At 41.8% G+C, this 22,472-nt stretch overlaps 1 protein-coding gene across 3 annotated transcripts in view; it reads right to left on the bottom strand.

Moving 5' to 3' along the window:
- LOC137657692 (HCLS1-associated protein X-1-like) overlaps positions 1-22,472 on the bottom strand; it is a 96,727-nt gene that overhangs the window by 34,415 nt on the left and 39,840 nt on the right. For all 3 annotated transcript variants that reach the window (XM_068392114.1, XM_068392095.1, XM_068392104.1), the window contains exons 4-6: positions 13,132-13,276; positions 4,165-4,310; positions 2,133-2,223 (exon numbers count right to left, since the gene is read on the bottom strand). In XM_068392114.1, coding sequence (XP_068248215.1) covers positions 2,133-2,223; positions 4,165-4,310; positions 13,132-13,276 — 382 coding nt within the window. The remainder of the gene's footprint in view (positions 1-2,132; positions 2,224-4,164; positions 4,311-13,131; positions 13,277-22,472) is intronic.

Here is a 22,472-nt window from a genome sequence, read left to right as displayed (position 1 = left end):
AGTGCAAATTTGTCCTAATAAAGGCTACTTTGTACTCCCTGTGGCATTTGAACAACTAAGCATGTCATTAACTGCCAATGTTAAAAGAGTCCCACTTAAGATACTGGCCTGGAGCACACCACAGTGAACTGAGTGAAGGCTGTAATACTTAGAATAATTTTCTGTACGAGTTTGGACTGTTTCACCACCGATAAAATTTATAATAAAAGTAGGAAGGTGTTCTTTAAAACAATTATGATGTAATTATTTTAATACTGAAGGTTTTCAAGTTGTATCATATGCCTTCTGAATATGAGAAAAATAAGGCTACTGGGATTTGCTTTCATTCAAAGCCTGTGTATATAATTTTTCAAAGTGTGAAAGGGAGTCCAATGTGGATTGTCCTCTGTGTGAGACAAATTTTTCAAAGCTTATGGAATATTACTACGATGCAAACACCAATTCAATCTATAACTTACTATTTTTTTCCAGTAATCTGTAAATAACTAACTAGTGTAATTGTTTGGATTGCGCAGATCTTTTTCTGGCTCACCTACTATATTGGTATAACATTGCATGTTTCTATGCCTTTGGAAATAGATGTTTGAGCCATAGGTGATTATATGACTAATAGATATGCCTTTACCAAAGTGGCTAGATGTCTTTTTATATCAGAATTTATATCATCTCTACCAGGTCATTTAACTACCATTTGATAATGCAAATTTCAACTCTGCTTCACTAAATATTTTTTTGTACAGTAGTAGATATCTCCCACACCAAATTCAATGTACTTGATTCTTCTCTTCTTTTGATGGATAGAAAATGGGCATCTAAATGATTAATACTGCTTATGCTTTCAATATTGCATTCAACAATACATGAGACTGCCAGTGTATCATAAACTAGTGACCCATTATGCATTAATACAAGTCTTCAGGTCTGGTATAGGAACCATTCATTTTCAAAATTTTGGTCACACTTTCTGCATTGAAGTATTTTCTGATATACTAACATTTTTACCAAAAATTATTCTGACTTTAATTACTTCTTTTCTATTTTTTACAGAAATCTTATTAAGATACAGTTACAATGCACTAATTTCTATGGCTATATCAAGGAGTTTGGTAATTGTATTTCTTAGAATTATGGGAGCAATATTCAGATTTTTAAATCTTTTATTTAAGGTTTCTAATTTTCTTCCAATTGAACACTTTTCGTTTATTAATGGTAAATTAGTAGATTGGCCAAGACACCAGCCACCTGTTGAGTTATTGGGTACTTTGACTGGCCAGATAGTACTACATTAGGATCCCTCTCTGGTTAAGTCTAATTTTTCCTTTGGCTACACATTCTCCTCTCCTCTTACACCTGGCAACACAAATATAACATGAAAATTCTTCTTCACCCAGTGGTTACTTTCCACTTGGTAAGGGTAGAATAGAGACTTCAGCTGTGGTAGGCAGCTCTTCTACGAGAATGACACTCCAAAATCAAACCACTGTTCTCTAGTCTTGGGTAGTGCCATGGCCTCTATACCATGGTCCTCCACTGTCTAGATCTAAAGAAGGTAAAGGAAACTGTAAAATGTTATAGCTTGTATCTATGTATGAAATATCTCTTGAGCACTGTACTGTACACACTTCTTTATGAATTATCTATTTTTAATTCCTTTGTTATTCTGTCTCCCACAATTGCTATTGTTAAAGTATGCAATAACTTTACAATATTCTATATTTTGTAAGATTTAAGGTTTTTTCTATTGTTAAGGTTTAAAAATTTTTTAATTTTGGAAACTTAAGGTTTGGAAAAGTGTCATAATCATATAAAGTTTCTATACAGGGGATACATCAAATATGTTTGTCAGGATTTTTGGATCGATGTTCCTTGAAGTTATAGTTCCCGTGTCACTGATTTGTGAAATTTTAAAGATGCTTCATTATTACAGTTTTATGCATTAGTCTCTTAACATAAAAAGTAAGAAAATTATCAACAAAAAAATAAAACACACATGTACATTGAATAGAAAATTTAAGTCAGTCATAGTGTATTAGCAACAGCTCATGTATAGTTATTAGTTCCCACCACTAAAACTGGTTTGGTGAAGTTTTAGTATAATTTTTTTTTTTTTTATACAAATCTGCATGTCTTACCTGTTATCCAAATCTGTGTCTTCTTTTTTAACAAAAGCATCTCTAGGGCTTTCATCTGGTTTTCTCGCAGGACCTGGTAACATTGGCACACCTAAGAAGAGCAATACTATAAATGCAGGAATTATAAACAAAAAGACACCTGAATAATTATGTTCTACATGACTTTACATAGTTGCAAATGTTACACTCAAGACTTTGAATTCATTATCATTATTACTATTAACCCCTTAGCTATGAGGCAGCAGTCCTCACTCAGCAGCTGTATATAAGATTTGTGACTATCAGATATATTTTTTTATAGCCTCTAATTGCATGTTTAATTTATATATTTGCATATTTATTTCATTACTGTTAAGTGATTATGTAATAATTCTATGATAGATGGCCTTTAAAATATTTCCCTTTATAAAGAAATGATCAGAAAATATCTGTTTCCTTTTACATAAAATGTCTGCAATATTTATAATTACAAGACACACAATAAACACAAACTTATCTATTGATAAGAGGGAGAGAGAGAAAATGGGCCATAGTTTTCCCCGTCTAACCATTTGTGTACACGACATAATTCTTTATAGTTAGAAGAAAAAACATTATTTATTACTGGCATTTAGATATCCACACATATGAATATATATTCCTCCCCTATAAATAGATAATACATATTTAGTTATTGGAAACAATTGTAAGTGAACTTTTCCCTTTAACCATAAAAATCCAGTTTCAATTTTATCCCTTTCTACTTTAAAATAAGTTGGGATAATCCTGTTATCAATTTTGGCAACCCGTTGTTTACAAATGACACCGTTGCTGCTGTACATTAGCCAAGGTTCAGGGAAAAGAGATACAGCTTTCGTAACCGCATCTCGAGTGTAATTGTGATGTATTTATTTCATCATATTCAACTTTTTTTTCATTTTCTTAGCTTTATTTCTTCACTGAGATAGTCTACTGTTAACTTTAAGCCTTCATAGTAGGACTCATTACCATAATCAAATCACTTGTATAAAATATCTAAATTGAGAGCTTGTTTTGTCCTTGGGTAAGAACCCTATTGCCACATATACCAGTATCCAGTTTTGAATATTTTACATTATAATAAATAAATCAATAAATGGTTCATTTAAATTTTTTAACATTTTTTCCTGAGCATAAGTGTTCACATATTGCATAACATAGAGATGTCTTGTTTTTTATCTATTGAAAGGAAAGCAAATGTGATTTTTTCTCTTTATTTCAGGGGTATACATCAATAAACCGAGCTTCTTGAGACGAACTAATATGACCATCATGGACGGTTCATAAAAATAATTTACATTTGCAGACAAACGAGGAATGAGCTAACCTAAAACTGATGTTCTTTTTTTCCTTAGAGAACCTATTGCCTGAGAACATGTCATGAGAAATCAAATGGGTATCATTAGATAAGGGTTTGTAATTGAATTATTATTTACTGCATATAGTATGCTTCGGTATATAAAACAAATTCAAATTAATTCTAGTTTCATTTGTTCAAATGGGTATCATTAGATAAGGGTTTGTAATTAAATTATTATTTACTGCATATAGTATGCTTCGGTATATAAAACAAATTCAAATTAATTCTAGTTTTATTTGTTCAAATGGGTATCATTAGATAAGGGTTTGTAATTAAATTATTATTTACTGCATATAGTATGCTTCGGTATATAAAATAAATTCAAATTAATTCTAGTTTCATTTGTGCCATCCAAATGAGGGACAGTCCTACAGAATGTGTTTTACTGGTATTTAGAAACGCTGAACTATACCCTCAGTTGAAATGAGTATAAATAACATCAGAATAAGTAGCCGATTTTTCTGTTTGAAATTAAGAACACCTCAATCCTGTGTTGCTTAACTTGCTTCAACTTCTTGATATCTAATTTACCAACCCATGAATTCTTCCATGGGTTTTAACAATCCTAGGAAATAATCTAATGGAATGCTTGTGCTCTGTTCACATCTTTAACAACTTTTTTTTAAGGAAAAATAAACATAGCATAACACTAACCTCTATTTTCTCCAAAGGGAGCCATTCCAAAGACACCTCCAAAGCTCTTGATGAAGTCTTCTACCATGTTAAAAGGATCTCTCATGTCATATTCTATGACTGGATCCATATCATCGTGTCCAATATCCAAATCATCGCTCCCTTGACTGTATTAAGAGAACAATCATTAAAACATTGAAAGCACTCAATTCTATAGAATTTTAATTGCAAATTGTACTTCTTTGTATAAACAAAACACTGTTTTACAAATACCGTTTTGCAGGTTTTGTCCGAGGAAACAGTTCTGAATTCAACTTAACAGAGAAATAGCAAATAATCTAAAGCAATGGTTTGCATAAAAGAAAATTTTCTGGGATTAAATAAGAGAAAAAACTAAAGCCACATACAGTACTTATTTATGTATGAATAAAACCAAATTTTAATGCTGTAGATATTCTTATTGCTCCCTAGAAGCTCAGTTTAATTTAAATTTTCCAATTTTCTTTCTCTTGAAGAGACACACGCCTCTGGTAAAATAATGAGGCACTAGAAGTTAATGGTCTTCATTCTTCAGTTCTGAAGTCAGTGGGGATGAGGGTGGCAATGTATATGAATATCAGGTGAGCATGGAGGTCAGATGCCAATGAAGGAAAGAGAGGTCAACAATTAGATTAAAATGTATAAAATAATTAAAATTCTAGACTCAACTGAACTAAATTAATGGAAATCATCCCAAAATACAGCTTAAAATTGGACACTCCAGATTGTTATCCTAATGATATTTGAAATATTGAAAAAAAAAAGTAAAAATTTATTGAAGTAAAAAAAAATTAAAAAAAACACATTGCCAACAGTCACAATAGGACCTAGAAGCCAGAAATCTTTATAAGAAAACCATGATTTTTCCAGAAAATGTCCACAGAACACCCAACATGGTACGATATTGAACTACCACGAAAATCCTATCTGAAGAAACATTTCGGCAAAAATTAAGAGGTGTAGGTTTACTGTACTCCTAATATATAAAATCTTAATTTTCAAGGCTTTAGTAAAATTTGGATCTAATTCTTAGTGAGTTTCAGTGACAATTTTCTCGGCAAGTAAGAATCTTTGCTTTATTTCCATAGCAATCAACAGCTAGTAATCACTTTCTGAAAAAGAAAAAAAAATGAAAATTCAATTAAGGGTGCAACAGTACATCTGTATTCATTGTGGCCAAAGAAAAGTGAATAATTTACAACAGGTGGGAGAGCAGGGCTTCTCGCCCTCGCTCACCGCCTTCATTAACTCACTCACGCTAAGGCCATATCCCTATTCAAAGGACAAAAAGTTTGTTTACGCATAGGAACAAGTGTTTTTGCTATCAATAACCAACAGTTTTTCAACAAACTATGTGCATTTTTATTCTATGGTCATCTATAATGTTAATACTCAAAACAATAATACTGTAATAAGAGTCCTATATTTTTCCTTACAAAGAGCATTCCACCCGTCAATGATACCTTCTGAGATACATATTTTTCTTACCACAAGTTGGGATCAAAATATGACAAATTCATAGATAATTTGTATTTTTCCAAACTACACAAACCTTAGCTATCTAATAGGGGCATTACTTTCGGCGTAGCTGAAATGACAAGCCATTAATTTTTAATGAGGGTTTACTACCCACACCGCTAGTTAGCGGGGGGTAGGGGAGAGTAGCTTGCTACCACCACTCTCACACACCTGTGCTTTAGCTCACTTTGCTTGGAGGTAGGACTTCAAGGGGGATAGGGCTGGCGGGCAAGTTTGGTTAAATAGCTAAGGTTTGTATAGTTAGGAAAAATACAAATTATCTACGAATTCGTGATTTGCTCCGTAACGAATACAAACCACGCTATTTAATAGGGGTGACTCACCCATTAGGAAGGATGGATGTCCCAGCCAGTCTGGCTTTTGGCTTTGGCTGGGGGCTCCTTATCTGAGTGTGTTAGCACTCAAGAAATAAGAAGCCCCTGCACCTCGCTAAAACCTTGCTACGCAAGGTCTGCGACCTACACAAGCTGTGTGTGAAGGTATGAAGAAGTGTGACTCGTCCTAGAAAGTTGTTATGAAGTTCTTTAGATGGAAACTTGTGGACTAGGACTTTCCCAATACCACTTCGTCAGGGTATGGGAACGTAACAGTATCAATATTAATACAGTACTAGGAACACAAGGGAGCATGGTTTACCCTGCAGTGGTTTGGGGTCAGCTTTGCAGAGAACCCAGGATGCTGCTTTCCCCAAGGGAGGGGATGATGAAGAAAAGAATAAGGGCCAGTCGAACCTTTTCATTCATGCAGACTAAAACCGGGGAACAATGCCCTCAACCTTCTGCTACTTGTCCAAAAAGAAGCTTGAGGTTTTAAACCAGCTGTTGTGCAACCACCACAGGACCGATAGAGAAAGTATAGAGTCTCCAGACATCATGATTGCAACTTGTTGCAAAAATCCTCTCTGAGAGAGGAGATGCTGGATAGTCTCCAGGCGTGAAGTCGTAGTGAGCCTACGGCTTTGTGGAAGATGTTGGCGTGTGGTTGTTTGAGTAGATTGTGTCGTGGAGGGAGTTCTCTTGGCAGCTCCGTTAGGAGTTGCAGAAGATCAGGGAACCACTCTACGTGATGCCATAGCAGAGCTTTGAGGGTCATTGAAAGATTGACCGATTTTCTGGTCTTGAGTACCCTCCTCATCAGACAGAACGGGGGAAAGGCATAAAGGTCGATGTTGTCCCACTATTGTTGGAAAGCATCTTGCCAGAGAGCCTTGGGGTCTGGGACTGGGGAACAGTACAGCGGGAGTCTGAAGTTCAGGGCCGTTGCGAAGAGTCCACAGTCGAAGAACCCCACAAAGTCAGGACTTTGTTGGCTACTAGATGATCCACAGACCACTACTAGATGATCCACAGACCACTCGGTACTCACTATCTGAGATGCTCTGCTCAGGTTGTCGGCGAGCACATTCCTCTTGCCCGGAATGAAGCGTGCCGATAGTGGTATCAAGTGGATTACGGCCCATCTCAGTAACTCTACTGCTAGATGGGATAGTTGCTGCGAAAAAGGACCTCCTTGTTTGTTGATGTAGGCCACTACTGTGGTGTTGTCACTCATCACCACCACAGAGTGACTTGCCAGGTACTGTTGGAACTGTTGAAGGGCTAGAAAGACAGCCTTCATCTCTAGGAGATTTATGTGGAGGTACTTTTCTGACTCTGACTAGAGACCTGAGGTTGTGTGGTGCAGCACGTGGGCCCCCCACCCTTTTTTTGAAGCGTCTGAAAACAGCATCAAATCCATAAGGAGGACGAGAAGATCCGCTCCCTTTCATAGGTTCTCGTCTGCCACCCACCACTGGAGATCTGTCAGTTCCGCAGGTCCCATGGGGATCTGGATGTCCGGGGAGTCGTAAGCCTGATTCCACCGGGACTTGAGTCGCCACTAGAGGGATTTCATCCTGAGGCGACCATTGAGAACTAAACGGGCCAGCGATGAAAGGTGACCGAAGAGACGTAACCATGATTGGGCTGGAAGTTCTTCAAGTCTGAGAAAAGGTCTTGCGACCTTCCTCAGCCTTGCTATCCTGTCGTCTGACGGGAAGGCTTTGTGAAGAGTGGTGTCTATAATCTTGCCTAAGTATACCAGTCTTTGAGTGGGAAGCAGGGAAGACTTCTCAAGATTTACCATGATCCCCAGATCTTGGCAAAGTCTCAGAAGTTTGTCTCGGTGTTGAAGAAGGGTTGACACCGAGTCTGGTAGGATTAACCAGTCATCCAGATACCGGAGGAGATGGAAGCCAATCCTGTGTGCGCAAGATGATATTAGGGTGAACACTCTGGTGAAGACTTGTGGTGCTGTGGAAAGACTGAAGCACAGCACCTTGAACTGGTATTTTCTGTTGTCCAGGCTGAATCTTAAGTACTTCCTAGAAGATGGATGGACTGGGATCTGGAAGTACGCGTCCTTTAGGTCCAGTGTGCACATGAAGTCTTGCGGTCTTACTGCTAGTCTGACTGTCTGTCGTCTCCATGCTGAATGGAGTTTGTTTGAGAAACTTATTCAGAGCCGAGAGGTCGATGACTGGTCTCCAGCCTCCAGACGCCTTCTTTACAAGAAAGAGTCGACTGAAGAAGCCTGGGGATCCGTCGAGGACTCTTAGAGAGCGCCCTTCTTCAACAGGGTCTGGACTTCTGCCCGAAGGGCTTGCCCCCTTGCCGATCCCATGGCAAGGGAGTTCAATGACACTGGATTCGTCGTCACTGGAGGTAGAGATGTTATGAACGGGACGCGATATCCTAGACTGATCACGGAGATTGTCCAGGAATCGGCCCTGAGTTGCTTCCACCTGTTTAAGCAACTTTGTAGGCATCCCCCCACTGGTGGAAATGCAGGGGGACTGCCTATCCTAGCGTTTGCGGCCTCGGCTGCTCCCTCTAGGATTTTTGCCTCCCCTGGAGGACTTTTAGCCTTTCCTTTCTTTGACAGGAAAGGGCTTAGACTCCATCGTCTTTGCTGCTGTTGTTGTCGTAGTGGTCTTGGCTGGACGGGACTGCTGTGGTGCTGGAGGCTTATAGGGCTTGGATGTTAAAGCCCTATGAAGAAGGGAGTCTTGATGAGACTTCCTCCACCTCTCAGCGGCATGTTCCACATCCTTAGGCTCGAAAAGAACAGACCCCTCCATGGAGGAATGTCCGAGCCTATTGATCTCGGCGCTAGGGACCTTCTGATAGAATCTCTTAGCTACTGCATCCTGACGTTTCAGGATGGTATTTGCCCACACGTTCAAGACTTGGTGGGCCAGAAACTCAATCGTGCGAGTAACTGAAAGAAGGAAGGTTTCCATAGCTTTTCTGGGTACGTTCCTTGGAGAAATCCTCAGAACGTATCAGGATACCTTAGGTCCCCAACCAGATATCGAGCCACGCAGTAGCTTGCATAGCACACTTTGTGACCTTCTCCTGATTGAGGATCTCGGCTGCCGAGAACGAGACCTGCGGGTTGGAGAGTCTCTCAAGGGGGACTCCCCTGGTTAGCTCTTCCAGCGAGTGGTGAAGCGGAAGAGCTAGACAAGGCTCCTCTAGGATCTCGAAGTACCTCCTCTGCTGTACGCGAGGAGGTGGGAGGAGCTTGTTAGTGGTACCGGAATGGTTGGAGGAGGACATCTCGGAGAGCTGTTGTGAGAACTTGTCCCTGGTACTCTTTACCCCTTGAGACCAGGGAAGGGCTGCACTGGTCTTAGAGGGCTTTTGAGTACCAAAGACGCGGTCCAAGACCGTGTCTTTGCCCTCTCGAGGAGGGATCTCTGGGTCGGAAAACCCGTTGAAAGCCCTCATTAGAGTCAGAACTTGCCAAAATGCGTGTTCTGACTCTTGCTGGTCTCCTCCTGTTGTAGGACTTGCAGCGAAATCTCCTATCCCCGAAGGCTCTTCTTGGGAAGAGTCGTGGACATTCCCTGAGTGGCTAGTTGGCTCCATCCTAATCCTAGTGGAGGACTTAGGCAATGTTTTGGAGTCTTTGGACTCCTTCCTGGGAAGGATGTAAGACTCCAACATTGACGAGGGAGGCATGTTCCTTCCAATCCCTGACTGTGTGGAACTCTCGGCGCAAAGAGAGGTTTCCTCCATTGGTGCGATGGGGGAAAGTCTCTCCTCGCATGATTCCCTTGGAGACGGGAAATCTTCATCTGAAAGGGAAGGAGAGGCAGTCTGAGGAATAGAAGGAACTTGCCTCGAAGGTCTGCATGGAGTCAGTTTTGCCCTTGGGGAAGTGACCGCGTCTAGAACTCCTCTTTTTCTCTTCAACGGGGTAGAGGAAGCCATGGTTCCATGTCCCAATTCAGAGAGGACAGGCTTGAAAGCCTGAGTTACGGTTATTGATCAGGGCACCGAACCAGGGCTGTTGGCTGACAGACGCACTGTCAGACATACCCCTTGAAGGGAAAGGGATTGAAGGATCCCTGGCATGAGTCACTGTAATTGGTGCGTTCCCCTGTGGTAGCTTTGGGATCCTGAACCCCTCTGGAAGTTTCCCTTCTCCCACAATGAGTGGTGGTATGCTCTTTCGGGGAGGGGAATGATGCGATGGCGACCTTGCTGGACGTCGTTCTTTGAGATGCGTAGACTCGCGCTAGGGAGAATAATGGCGCCCGCGCGCGGGACACTGGTGGCACGCGCGCGGGCGCGCAGGAGAATCACAAAGAGCGCGTGGGAGTGTGTTTGCGCGCATCTGTTAGACGTAGGACGCGCGCGCAGGAGAAAGTCTCCTAGTGCGCAGGAGAAAGTCTCCTAGTGCGCAGGAGGAAGTCCCCTACAGCAGTAGATTCATGCGGGGCACGCATGAGAATGTTGGCGCGCATCACTAGGAGAGGAATGACGAGCATGCGCAAGAGGCGCGCGCATATCCTTGTGGATGCTCTGGGGAGAAGGCTGGCGCGTTAGTAAGGGGTGGCGCGCGGGTGAAGACAGCATGGCTGACTTGTCAGTAGTCCTGCTATCAGGAGAAAGTTGGCGCACATGTTTTACCTGGCGCGTAGGATGGCGCGCAGGAGAGTAAGATGTAGGGCACGTATGCGCACATGCAGGAGAATGTTGGCGCGCGGGAGAGCGGTGGCGCACAGGAGAGCACTGGCGCGCAGGAGATCGATGGCGCGCAGGAGAACGTTGACACGCAGGAGAATGTTGGCGCGCGGGAGAGCGGTGGCGCACAGGAGAGCACTGGCGCGCAGGAGATCGATGGCGCGCAGGAGAACGTTGACACGCAGGAGAACGTTGGCGCGCAAGTGAGTGTTGGCTCGCAGGTGAGTGTTGGCGCGCAGATGGGCGCTGGCGCATAGGAGATCATTGGCGCGTAAGTGCAGGGCGCGTGGGGGCAGTGTGCACGAGATCGTTGGCGCGTGGTGGAGCTATGCTCTTGTTGGAGCGTATGCTCATGTTGGCGCGTACGCTCTTGACGCCCTGTGTTAGGGTAAGAAGGAAGATCAGCGCGTAGTGATGGGGCCTAGCGAGCTACAAATGAGCGCTTGTCAGGTTTCGTGGGCGCGTAGCACGTAGGTTGTTGGCGCGCAATAGCACGTTCAGTTGGAGCCTTGTTAGGCCCATGCAGGAACGGCGATGGCAGGTCGCCAGGTCTGTCGGGTGGAAGGTCGATGTGTCCTTTAAAAGGATGACCTTCCACCGAAGGAGATCGCGAACGGTCTGCAGAGAGGTCCAGGACCAATGCAGGTGCAGTGACGGATGATCGATCTAGAGGCTCCTCTGCGGGGGACTGCATAGAAGACGTGAACCAGAGAGGTGCCTCCTCACCGCAGGTGAGGGAAGGCCTCTATGGCGAAGAGGAAGGCGAGCCTTCCGACGGATGCGCCCTCTGGGGGCCGTTGGATCCGCAAGCTGACCTTCAGCAGTCCTCCAAAAAGGAGTCTCTGTAAGTGAACTCCCCCGAGGGAGAGAAACACTAGCAGGAGAGACTGAATATGTACTTAGTTTCCCCCTCATAGGTTGATCAGGAACAGGAGAAACTAAGCCATCAGCTACCGTAGAGTCTGGAGTGGAAGAGGAGATGAGTGAAACTGCATTGGATACCTCTGACACCACAACGTCGACAAGAGACAGAGGATCAACCTCTGATGGTGACAACGATTGCTTGACAGCAGCACCCAATCGGATGTAGTTAAGCAAAACCTCCTTGGAGGGCAAACCCATAAGCCCCAAGGAGGACCAAAGCTGAAACAAAGAGGTTAGTGACATGTCCTCCCCCGGGGGGAGAGGTGGAGCTGCTTCGCTAAGGGAAGCAACGTCATCTCTCGAGACCCGAGGTTGGTTAACAGTAAATCGGTCTACGCTAACACTCGAGGGTCTCTCAAAAGAGAGCGACCGAGTGGGCACTTCGGAGGAGGTTTGGGCAACGGAAGACGAGGCCTTGGGTTTTTCTCCCTTCGAAGGAGAAATATCCCGTTTGGACTTCTTCCATCGTCGCGAAAACCTCTTCCACTGGAAGGCAGACCACTCCCTACACTCACTACACTTGTTGACACTATCACACCGTTGGCCCCTACAAGGACAAAGAGCGTGAAGATCAGTCTCGATCGCCGACATGAACGTTCCACAGGGGCGGTCGGGAAAACCAGGGCAGGTGCCCATGATCGCAGAGGCCAACTTACCATTCACAGAAACTAGAAAAAGAAAGAACAAAAGCAATTAAATGGCTGCCAATATGACGGCGAGGATGAGAGCGGACATGTCCGAGCACCATCCGAGCCGAGAGCAAAGTGAGCTCGAGCACAGGTGTGTGAGGGGGAGGTAGCAAGCTACCCTCCCCTACCCCCGCTAACTAGCGGTGTGGGTAGTAAACCCTCGTTAAAAATTAATGGATCGTCATTTCAGCTACGCCGAAAGTAATACCCCTATTAAATAGTGTGGTTTGTATTCCAGTTACAGAACAAAAGCAATATTTCTTAAATATTCATGGTCCTAAAATCTTAAAAAATTTCTAATTTGTCAATATTTAACTATGCATAATAAGACTTGCTTGACTTCAGTTTCCTCTCCCTCAACCACATGAAATATTCTGGTTCAACAAGAGACAACACAAACCTACACCACCCTCCACTAAATTTAACAAGTGGCTACGTACAATGGATTTTTTTCTATGTGGGTAATCAAAAATTATCCAAAACATGAGTAAGGCAGTGATGGCAGGACCTGGAAGCACTACTTACTGCACTGAGAAAGTAGCATTCATGCTGCTGATTCTGATAATACAACCTACATCAAGAAGGGAGGAGTCTGAAAGATTCCATATTTATAACTAATCACCACTAACAGGGGTGTTTGGAAACAAGTCTTATGAAAGGCAAGACAGTGTAATAAAGATAAATTCATTGTTTAACTGTTGTTCTGATATATAAACTTATACACGACAAAAAAGAAATAGAAAATCTAGCACATGCATAAGAAAGGTTCCTTAGATATATCTTACTCTGGCTTTGTTATGGAAGGGATGTTGAAGATAGGGGGAGGGTAAGGGCCATGGAGCTTAGATGAATTGTCATTCCCAGATCCACCATCAGGCTTCTTCAAAAATGAATCTCGCGGTGACTGACTTTCTGAAGGACTGTTAAAATCTGTGAATAAAAAGCTGATTAACATAAGGCATATTTTTCACTTTATTTAAGTCTACTAATTTCAAAATCTAATGAGCCTCATCCAACAATTATTAATTTCTTATCTATAAAGTCACTTTAACAATGAAATGAAAATGATATCAGTTATTATTTGATTCAGAACAGTATTTATAAATCATCCTAAACTTAGAGAGAACATTAGTTATTCAGCTTAAAACAAAAACTATGAATACCAAAATTATTACTAAAATTAAAATATATTCATCGTATATAATTTTCTAGCACAGAACATTTTAAAGTGCTTCTGTATCTAATGCTTCTATGATTAAGTTGATTTCCTAAAAGACTTAAATAAATACAAATCACAACAGCCAAATCATTGAAATAAACCCAAAATTTATTAGATAACTAATGTGAAAACACTAATTCCTAAGGAGTCTAATTTACTGATAGTGTGATGATTACTGGGAGGAGGAGTGAGGCAAAGATGAAATAGTAACTAACACACATGCTACCAACAGGTAGTAAGCTAGTCTTTAAAAGATGAAATTGACTTTGCCCAGTTTATGCTATAATTTCTGTCAATGAAAATAGCAAATCTGGCTTGCTCTCAATGTATTATGGTACATTATATACAGCCAAGTTTGTGTGCAGTCTTGCCATATCTAAAATGATTGGAAATCAAAATGCATTGCAAAGCTAAAAGATTTTGCAAGATTTTAGTACAAGAAATGTTCATAATTTCTATTAACAGTAGGAATGTATAAATAAACTAAAAATAATCTATACATTTCAATTATATCATTGTTTTACAAAAAATGTGTATCACTACCTAACCAGACCTTTCCTTATAGAATTATTTTAAAACTATAATTAATCATTTCAATACTTGCCTGGGATTCATGTGCTATTCATTTAAAGAAAGAAGACCTTGACACCTATATTAAAGAAAATTTGACATTTCAAAAACAAGCAACTATAGAGTTCTTTGAAATATGTCAGGTAGGTTTACATAAAAAAGATAACAAATTGACTCTCTGAACTGTTTTACTTTGTCAAGTACAATTTCAAGGTTATATCTCGACAACAGAAATTTTCCTCTATCATGGCAGAAAACCTCAGAGACAAGGAATAGGAAATGAGCAAGGTAACTTTCTTACGCTAAAATAATTCATAGCTCTGTTGTCTGGTAACAATGAAAGTAAAGCCTCCTTGGAAGATAAACCTGCAAGAACAGACAACCTGCAAATCACTAATTTTATGGTTGAGACTAAAGCCAAAGTCAAAGTTTAGAAGCAGACCTCTTTTGAAAATTGAAAATGAAATGCTATCAAAAACCTTACAAAATCCTAATTCCATCCAATTGTGTTGGGAACTGGTGGATTTTCAATAATAAAGGATTTGATGGTACAATACGTATCTCTAATTACATTGCTAATGGCCAAATCTAAACCTACAGTATATGTAGAAGAACCAATGTCAACATTGGCCTATAACCTTTTATTATAAGATGGAACAGAGAAACCTTTCACATACCTTAAAAATCTCAAACTTGATAACATCTAAATTAGTCTTTTGAAAAATAAGTATGTTATCATATTGGTATAGCCTACTAGTAAAAGCACTCTTTGATGTTACAATGGATGGTCTAGCCGCATAATGTCTTTTTTATTTAACTGATCTAGTCTAAAATAACACAACTTATTTTTTTTTCATTTATAGCTGCATTATTCTCCTGAGGCTCACGCCCCCCTTTGAATCCTCTTGCGCCCCCCTAGGGGGGCATGCCCCCCTGGTTGAGTAACACTGGTCTAGCGGGTTCTGAAAACCCTTTACTGTATATCTTAGAAGATGGTGGAGTCTTCCCATGGATAACTAACATAGGGGGGTCTGGAGCACCAACTAGCAATGAGGTTGTCTTGAGAAGATCTGTCCTGTTTGGGTATATTAATCAATAGCCTTGCAGCTAAAAGAGGCATCAGGTCTATGAAGCACATCCTCAGAGGCCAAAAATGGGTTACTGTATAAGAATATTCTTTTCCTTTTTCAATACACAGATTTTGACTACTGTACAAGATAAATCAAGGCAAAAGAAGGAAATGTTTATGTTTCCAAATTCAACCAATCCTAAAGCAAGGCATCTACTGCCAAAAATTGAGGATCTTAAACTGGAGTGATACATATCAAACTTCTTATTCAATGAAGTTGCAAACATGTCTATCATGGGTTTTCACCATATTTTTCAAACGTCTAACAAGAATTTGGTCCAAATAAAAGTTACATGTACAAGCATTTGGGCCTAATACACTTGGAAAAAAAATCCCATTATTTTGAATGCAGTATGGTGGTTTTAAAGTAAAGTATTTTCTGTGATTCAGTTTCATCCCAATACTAAATAAGTTTAATTACCACTAGCCCCATCACACTACAAGTTTCAACAGGCATTAGAATGTTTACTGATATCCTGTCAGCGACCTGTCATTCAATTTTGTACGTCAGTTTAGACATCATTTACATCACTTACAAAGGCATCATGGGATTTTCTGAGCATTATGATATGAAGAACTAGATAAAATTACCAAAGGATACTGTTAGAAATTTCAAGACAGTCTGCAAGTATTGCAGAGTTGGTATATTATGCTACAAAAATTTTATTCAAACCTTCAAAATCATATGTTACAGCCTTTCAAGGAATATTATCTCCCATCGATAATAACTGATTTCTTCTGCTTAATTAATCCGTCAAAATTTTCCAGGCCATTATCCAACATTGTAGTTCTTGAGTCAAAACAAAAAGAGGTCTTGGTCTTGCACCTCTTTACTTTATGACAAATACCAAAGCAATAGCTAAATAAACAGCTATCACTTTTCCTTTCACTAATGCCTCTGAATGGACTAGTGTCTTGAACACTGCTGGTAAGTATGTAGTTTATATTTATAAGCAACTTTAAAGATTATTGAATTCCTGAAAGATATTGATCCTCAAATGTAGCTTCTCAGTATGACAGGGATGCATCACAAATCAGAGTAATATCTAAAACCTGTAACATACAATCACTCCAAAATGACATTGACAAAAATCCCAACAATTGAGAATTTTTGAATGACTGAATGAAAGGAATCAATATTGCTCTTATCCTTATTCCTATCCAAAAACTGGTCCAGACGGAAAAGAAAAGTTCTTATCATTATACGAGCATGAGGAATGAATTTATCCACAGAGGTCTAGACGACTCATCCACTTATGAGCTAAAAGACCTTTCAGTGTATTGCTAAAAGAATGTTAGGAGTCTTGAACACTAAGACCAACCACAAAAACTATTGGGATCCTTTCTCTGATGGAAAAGCACAAAAAAGAACCGAGGCTATCATCATTTCCAAATAAAGAACTGACACAGTTGGAAGTAAACAAGCCTTCTTAAAATTTACGATTACCAGACTCGGCAACAGGTTCAAAAGAAGTTTCTGCCCTTATAGGAGGTCCAAATCACTCAATTGTCTAGATACAAAGAACTCAGATTCCCAGAAGATATAACAATGACATGAGCCATTACTCTTATGAAATAAAATACTTGGGGAGCTATGCTTAATCCACAACACAGGCACATGAATCAATATATGTTGTCCTAAAACAAATGAGACATTTTTTTTTTTATTGTTGGTTGAAGAGGATCATGAAAATAAGCATTGTTCAAATCGATTAAGAACATCCAATCTCCCTTTTGAACTACAGTGTAGCCAACACCACAGAAGGCGTCTTCCATGGAGAATCTTTTGACTTCTAGGAATTTGTTGAGACGAGATACATCCCTAACTGGACATCAACCTCTTGAAGCTTCCTGAACTAGAAATAGGCAATTGTAAAATCCTGGAGAAGGAGCTTGAATTTCTTCTTCGGCTCTTTTCAATAACAACAGAAATATGAATTCTTGCACGGTTTGTATTTTCTGGATTCTGAAGGTACGAAAAATAATAATTCGGTATGATGGAGGAAGGGAGCTTGAACTGGAAATACAACTGATAGCCCACTTAACACTAATGACACCCAGAGATTTGTCTGATGCAGACTCTAAACACAATGGAAATGTGACCATCTGCCTCCTACCTATAAAGAACTATGATCAAAACTTGAATGATTTGTAAATCTTTCCAGCCTTGTCAGAAGAAGCAGGTTTTCCTTGATAGAACCTCTGAAAGAAATAAAACCTTCAGGTTCCCTAGACCTGAATCATCATCTTAACTGCAAGTAAGGAGACTTCTGTAAAAAAAGAAATATAATGACCAGGAGACACATAAGGAATAGATGACTGAAATTATGCCTACATTAGAAAATGCAAAAATGATATTTTAATTATAAAATAAATTTTTGAATATACTTACCCGGTGAATATATAATAGCTGCAACTCTGTTGCTCGACAGACACATACATAAAAAACTCGCGAGCGATCGCTATACAAGTTGCGGGTGTGCCCACCAGCGCCAACTGTCGGCCAGATACCACTCTCGGATGTAAACAAAACCTTCAATTTCTTCTCATCCCACTGCGTCTCTATTGGGGAGGAAGGGAGGGTCATTTAATTTATATATTCACCGGGTAAGTATATTCAAAAATTTATTTTATAATTAAAATATCATTTTTAAATATTTAACTTAGCCGGTGAATATATAATAGCTGATTCACACCCAAGGAGGTGGGTAGAGACCAGAGTTAATTATGTTTACAGCGTATAAGCTAAAAGTTTTTCATTTTGGCAGTTATCAATATAACAAAACCAAAATAAATAGGTACCTGGTGAGGAAGCTGACTTAGACGATTACTCTGCCTTGTAAGTCTGTCTTCCTCACGGAGCCCAGCGATCCTCTTAGGATGCTGACAGACTCCCAGGAGCTGAAGTATCAAGGGCTGCAACCCATACAACAGGACCTCATCAAACCCCTAATCTGGGCGCTCTCAAGAAATGACTTTGACCACCCGCCAAATCAATCAGGATGCGAAAGGCTTCTTAGCCTTCCGAACAACCCATAAAACAATATTAAAAACATTTCAAGAGACAGATTAAAAGGATATTGGAATTAGGGAAGTGTTGTGGTAGAACCCTCACCCACTACTGCACTCGCTGCAACGAATGGACCCAGTGTGTAGCAGTCCTCGTAAAGAGTCTGGACATCTTTTAAGTAAAATGACGCGAACACTGACTTGTTTCTCCAAGAAGTCGCGTCCATAATACTTTGCAGAGATTTATTTTGCTTGAAGGCCACGGAGGTTGCTATATCTCTAACTTCGTGCGTCTTAACCTTAAGCAAACATCGGTCTTTCTCATTCAAGTGAGAATGAGCTTCTCGTATTAAAAAAATCTGATAAAATATGACAAAGAATTCTTTGACATAGGCAATGAAGGTTTCTTAACTGAGCACCATAATGCCTCAGATTTCCCTCGTAATGACTTAGTACGAGCTAAATCGAACTTAAGAGCTCTAATAGGACATAATACTCTTTCCAGTTCGTTGCCTACGATCTCTGATAAGCAAGGAATATCAAAAGATTTAGGCCAAGGACGAGAAGGCAGTTCATTTTTGGCCAGGAAACCAAGTTGAAGTGAACAAGTGGCTTTTTTCTGTAGAAAAGCCGATGTTCTTACTGAAGGCATGAAGTTCACTGACCCTTTAAGCCGAAGCCAAGCACACTAGGAAAAGTGTCTTGAGGGTGAGATCCTTCAGGGAGGCTGAATGTAATGGCTCAAACCTGTCTGACATGAGGAACCTTAGGACCACGTCTAAGTTCCATCCAGGAGTTGCCAAACGACGTTCCTTAGAGGTCTCGAAAGACTTAAGGAGATCTTGGAGATCTTTATTGTTGGAAAGATCTAAGCCTCTATGTCGAAAGACCGAAGCCAACATGCTCCTGTAGCCCTTAATCGTGGGAGCTGAAAGGGAGCGAACCTTTCTCAGATGTAAAAGAAAATCTGTGATTTGGGCTACAGAGGTACTGGACGAGGACACAGATGCTGACTTGCACCAGTCTCGAAAGACTTCCCACTTCGACTGGTATACTCTAATGGTAGAAGCTCTCCTAGCTCTTGCAATCGCACTGACTGCCTCCTTCGAAAAACCTCTAGCTCTTGAGAGTCTTTCGATAGTGTGAAGGAAGTCAGACGAAGAGCGGGGAGGCTTTGATGGACATTCTTTACGTGGGGCTGACGTAACAGATCTACCCTTAGAGGAAGACTTCTTGGAAAGTCTACCAGCCATTGAAGTACTTCGGTGAACCACTCTCTCGCGGGCCAGAGGGTAGCAACCAACGTTAACCTTGTCCCTCCGTGAGAGGCGAACTTCTGCAGTACCTTGTTGACTATCTTGAATGGTGGGAATGCATATAAGTCCATAAAAGACCAATCCAGTAGAAACGCGTCTATGTAGATTGCTTCTGTATCTAGGACTGGAGAGCAAAAGATTGGTAACCTTTTGGTCAACGAGGAGGCAAAGAGGTCTATGGTTGGTTGACCCCAAGAAGCCCAAAGACTCTTGCCCACGTCCTTGTGGAGGGTCCATTCCGTGGGTATCACCTGACCCCTCCGACTGAGACAGTCTGCCAAGACGTTCAAGTCCCCCTGGATGAATCTCGTCAACAGGGAGATGCCTCGAATTCTAGACCATAAGAGAAGGTCCCTTGCGATCTCGAGCAGCGTGAAGGAGTGTGTGCCTCCTTGCTTGGAGATGTACGCCAAAGTTGTGGTGTTGTCTGAGTTGACCTCTACCACTTAGTTTCGAAGACGCTTCCTAAAATCATCAAGGCCAAGTGGACTGCTAATAGCTCCTTGCCGTTGATGTGCATGCTCTTCTGACTTGAGGTCCACAGACCAGCACATTCCCGACCGTCCAGGGTCGCACCCAACCCAAACCCGACGCGTTTGAGGACAACACGTGGTTTGGGTTCTTGACTGCTAGGGATAGTCCCTCTCTCAGACTGATATTGCTGTCCCACCATTTCAGGCATGCCTTTATTGGTTCGGAGACTGGGAATGATACCGTCTCTAATGTCTTGTCCTAGTTCCAGTGAGAGGCTAGATGGAACCGGAGAGGCAGAAGGGGTAGTCTCCCTAGTGAGACAAACTGCTCCAGGGATGAGAGAGTCCCTACAAGACTGTTCCAACTCCTGACTGAATAAACGTTTTCGTTTCAGCATTAGTTGGACTTCGAGCAGGTTGACCACAAGTCCCAACTCCCTGGCCAGACTCAACGTCCAATGTAGATCCTGCAGACAGTGAAGGCTGGACGATGCTCTGAGAAGCCAGTCGTCCAAGTACAGGGAGGCTCGGATCCCCGATAGCTCGAAACTGGTACCCCACATTCCTGTAAACAAACCTCAGAAACGGTTGGGAATCCGGGTGTATAGGAATGTGGAAGTATGCCTCCTGAAGGTCGAGAGAGACCATCCAGTCGCCTTCCATAAATGCTGTCAAGACAGCCTGGAAGACTTCATCGTGAAGTTGTCTTGACAATGAACACATTGAGCGCACTTGCCTCTTAAGTACTCCTGCAGTGAACATGGCTGCCAAATCATGGAGCCATCCCTGAGGGACTTGTTCCTGCAGAGAACGTGGCTGTCAGATCATTGGAGCCATCCCTGAAAGCCTTGTTTATGCATGACATAATTGTACAGCAAAACTTCAAAGGCTCGAAAACAGCTGTGAAGTTGACCTGTAAAATCTTGGAGCGTCTCATGGCCAGGCGCCAGGGAGAGTCTATGAGGTTTGAGAAGTCTATCTGGGCAGAGGCAGGAACTCCCAAGCCGAGAACTTCTCTCGTGTCATATCAGACTCTCGCTCTATAAGCCAGTTTAAAAGAAGGGAAAGCAAAGGCTGTATCCCCCAAACTCCTCCTGGTGATAAACCAGTCGCCTAGCAAACGTAAAGCTCTCTAGGAGAGCGAGAGAGCACTAGCTTATAAAACAACGGCTTCGAAGTAGCTAGGCCTAGTGTAAGCTCTGACGTTTAGGTGAACGAGGAGCAGCAGTTACAAAAAGATCCGGACAAAGATCCTTAAAAATCAGCATGATTTATTTAAAGTCCATAGAGGGCTAAGCAGCTTTAGGCTCCTCTCCGTCTGACAGAGTCCTCAAGGGAATATCAGTAGGAGGGGGAACAGCAACTTCCTCATCTGAAGGAACCTTGTCCGATAATAGCTGAGTCTCAAGCAAGGGAGAGACCTACCGTGGTGGCAATGCTTTACAAGCAGAGTCCACACGCACTGGTGCATTAGTAGCAGACCAGGACGCAACGTCATGTAACTGCTTGACAGTCTGTGAACTGTCAACAACAACAGGTGCGAGAGACCAGGACGCAACGTCATGTAACTGCTTGACAGTCTGTGAACTGTCAACAACAACAGGTGCGTGAGGACGCACAGCGTCCACTCGAGACTGCTTTGACCGCCTAGACTGAGCAGTCAAAACAACTCTAGAATGCGGAGGTTGACGCTCAGCGTCAAAACAAGTCAACTCCGATTGTTAGCGAACGTCCTGAACGTCAACAGGAGCATCAGCAAGTGGCCTAACGTCCAAATGTGGCTGAAAATCCACACGAGACCGCATCGAGTGTGGTTCTAAACAACCTGACTGACGTGACTTAGCTACGCCAACGTCAACAGGACGCACAAAGGAACGTTAGGGTGGCTGAAAGCCAGAATCTCGATGAGATGAACGGCTAGGCTCAACGGACTTATCGGCAGAATAGTCTTCCATAAGGGAGGCCAGCTTATTCTGCATGTCTTGCCGTACAACCCATTTAGGATCAACGGAAATGGTTGCGGTAAGAGACGAGGGTAACGTCTGTGACCGCAAAACCTTGCCAACAAAAAGACTCTCGGAGTCTGTGTTACGCTTTTGTTAGGCGGCGAGCAGTCTTCCGATGACTGCATAGGGTCAGAGCTGTCCTAATGGCTACAACCAGGACGCTGGACCTGTCCTGAAAGGACTGACTTTCGCTTAAGGGCCTCGAAACCTTGTTTCAGGTTTCTTATGCGAAAAGCCTTCGGATGACGAGGAGAAAAACATCTCTCTCGCCTTATGGTAGGGGTGATCTTGGTAAGATACACCCGATACCATAGAGGGAACGTCTGTTCGCTGATCAAGGCCTCTCGAACCCATAAGTCGTACGACATTACTTCTCCCCTGGGCTTGGGAGCTTGCAAGAGGTC

This window comes from Palaemon carinicauda, chromosome 1, assembly GCF_036898095.1.
Source record: "Palaemon carinicauda isolate YSFRI2023 chromosome 1, ASM3689809v2, whole genome shotgun sequence".
Classification (NCBI taxonomy): Eukaryota; Metazoa; Arthropoda; class Malacostraca; order Decapoda; family Palaemonidae; genus Palaemon; species Palaemon carinicauda.
Note: the sequence above shows the minus strand (reverse complement) of the source record. Positions and strands in the feature narration are given on the sequence as shown.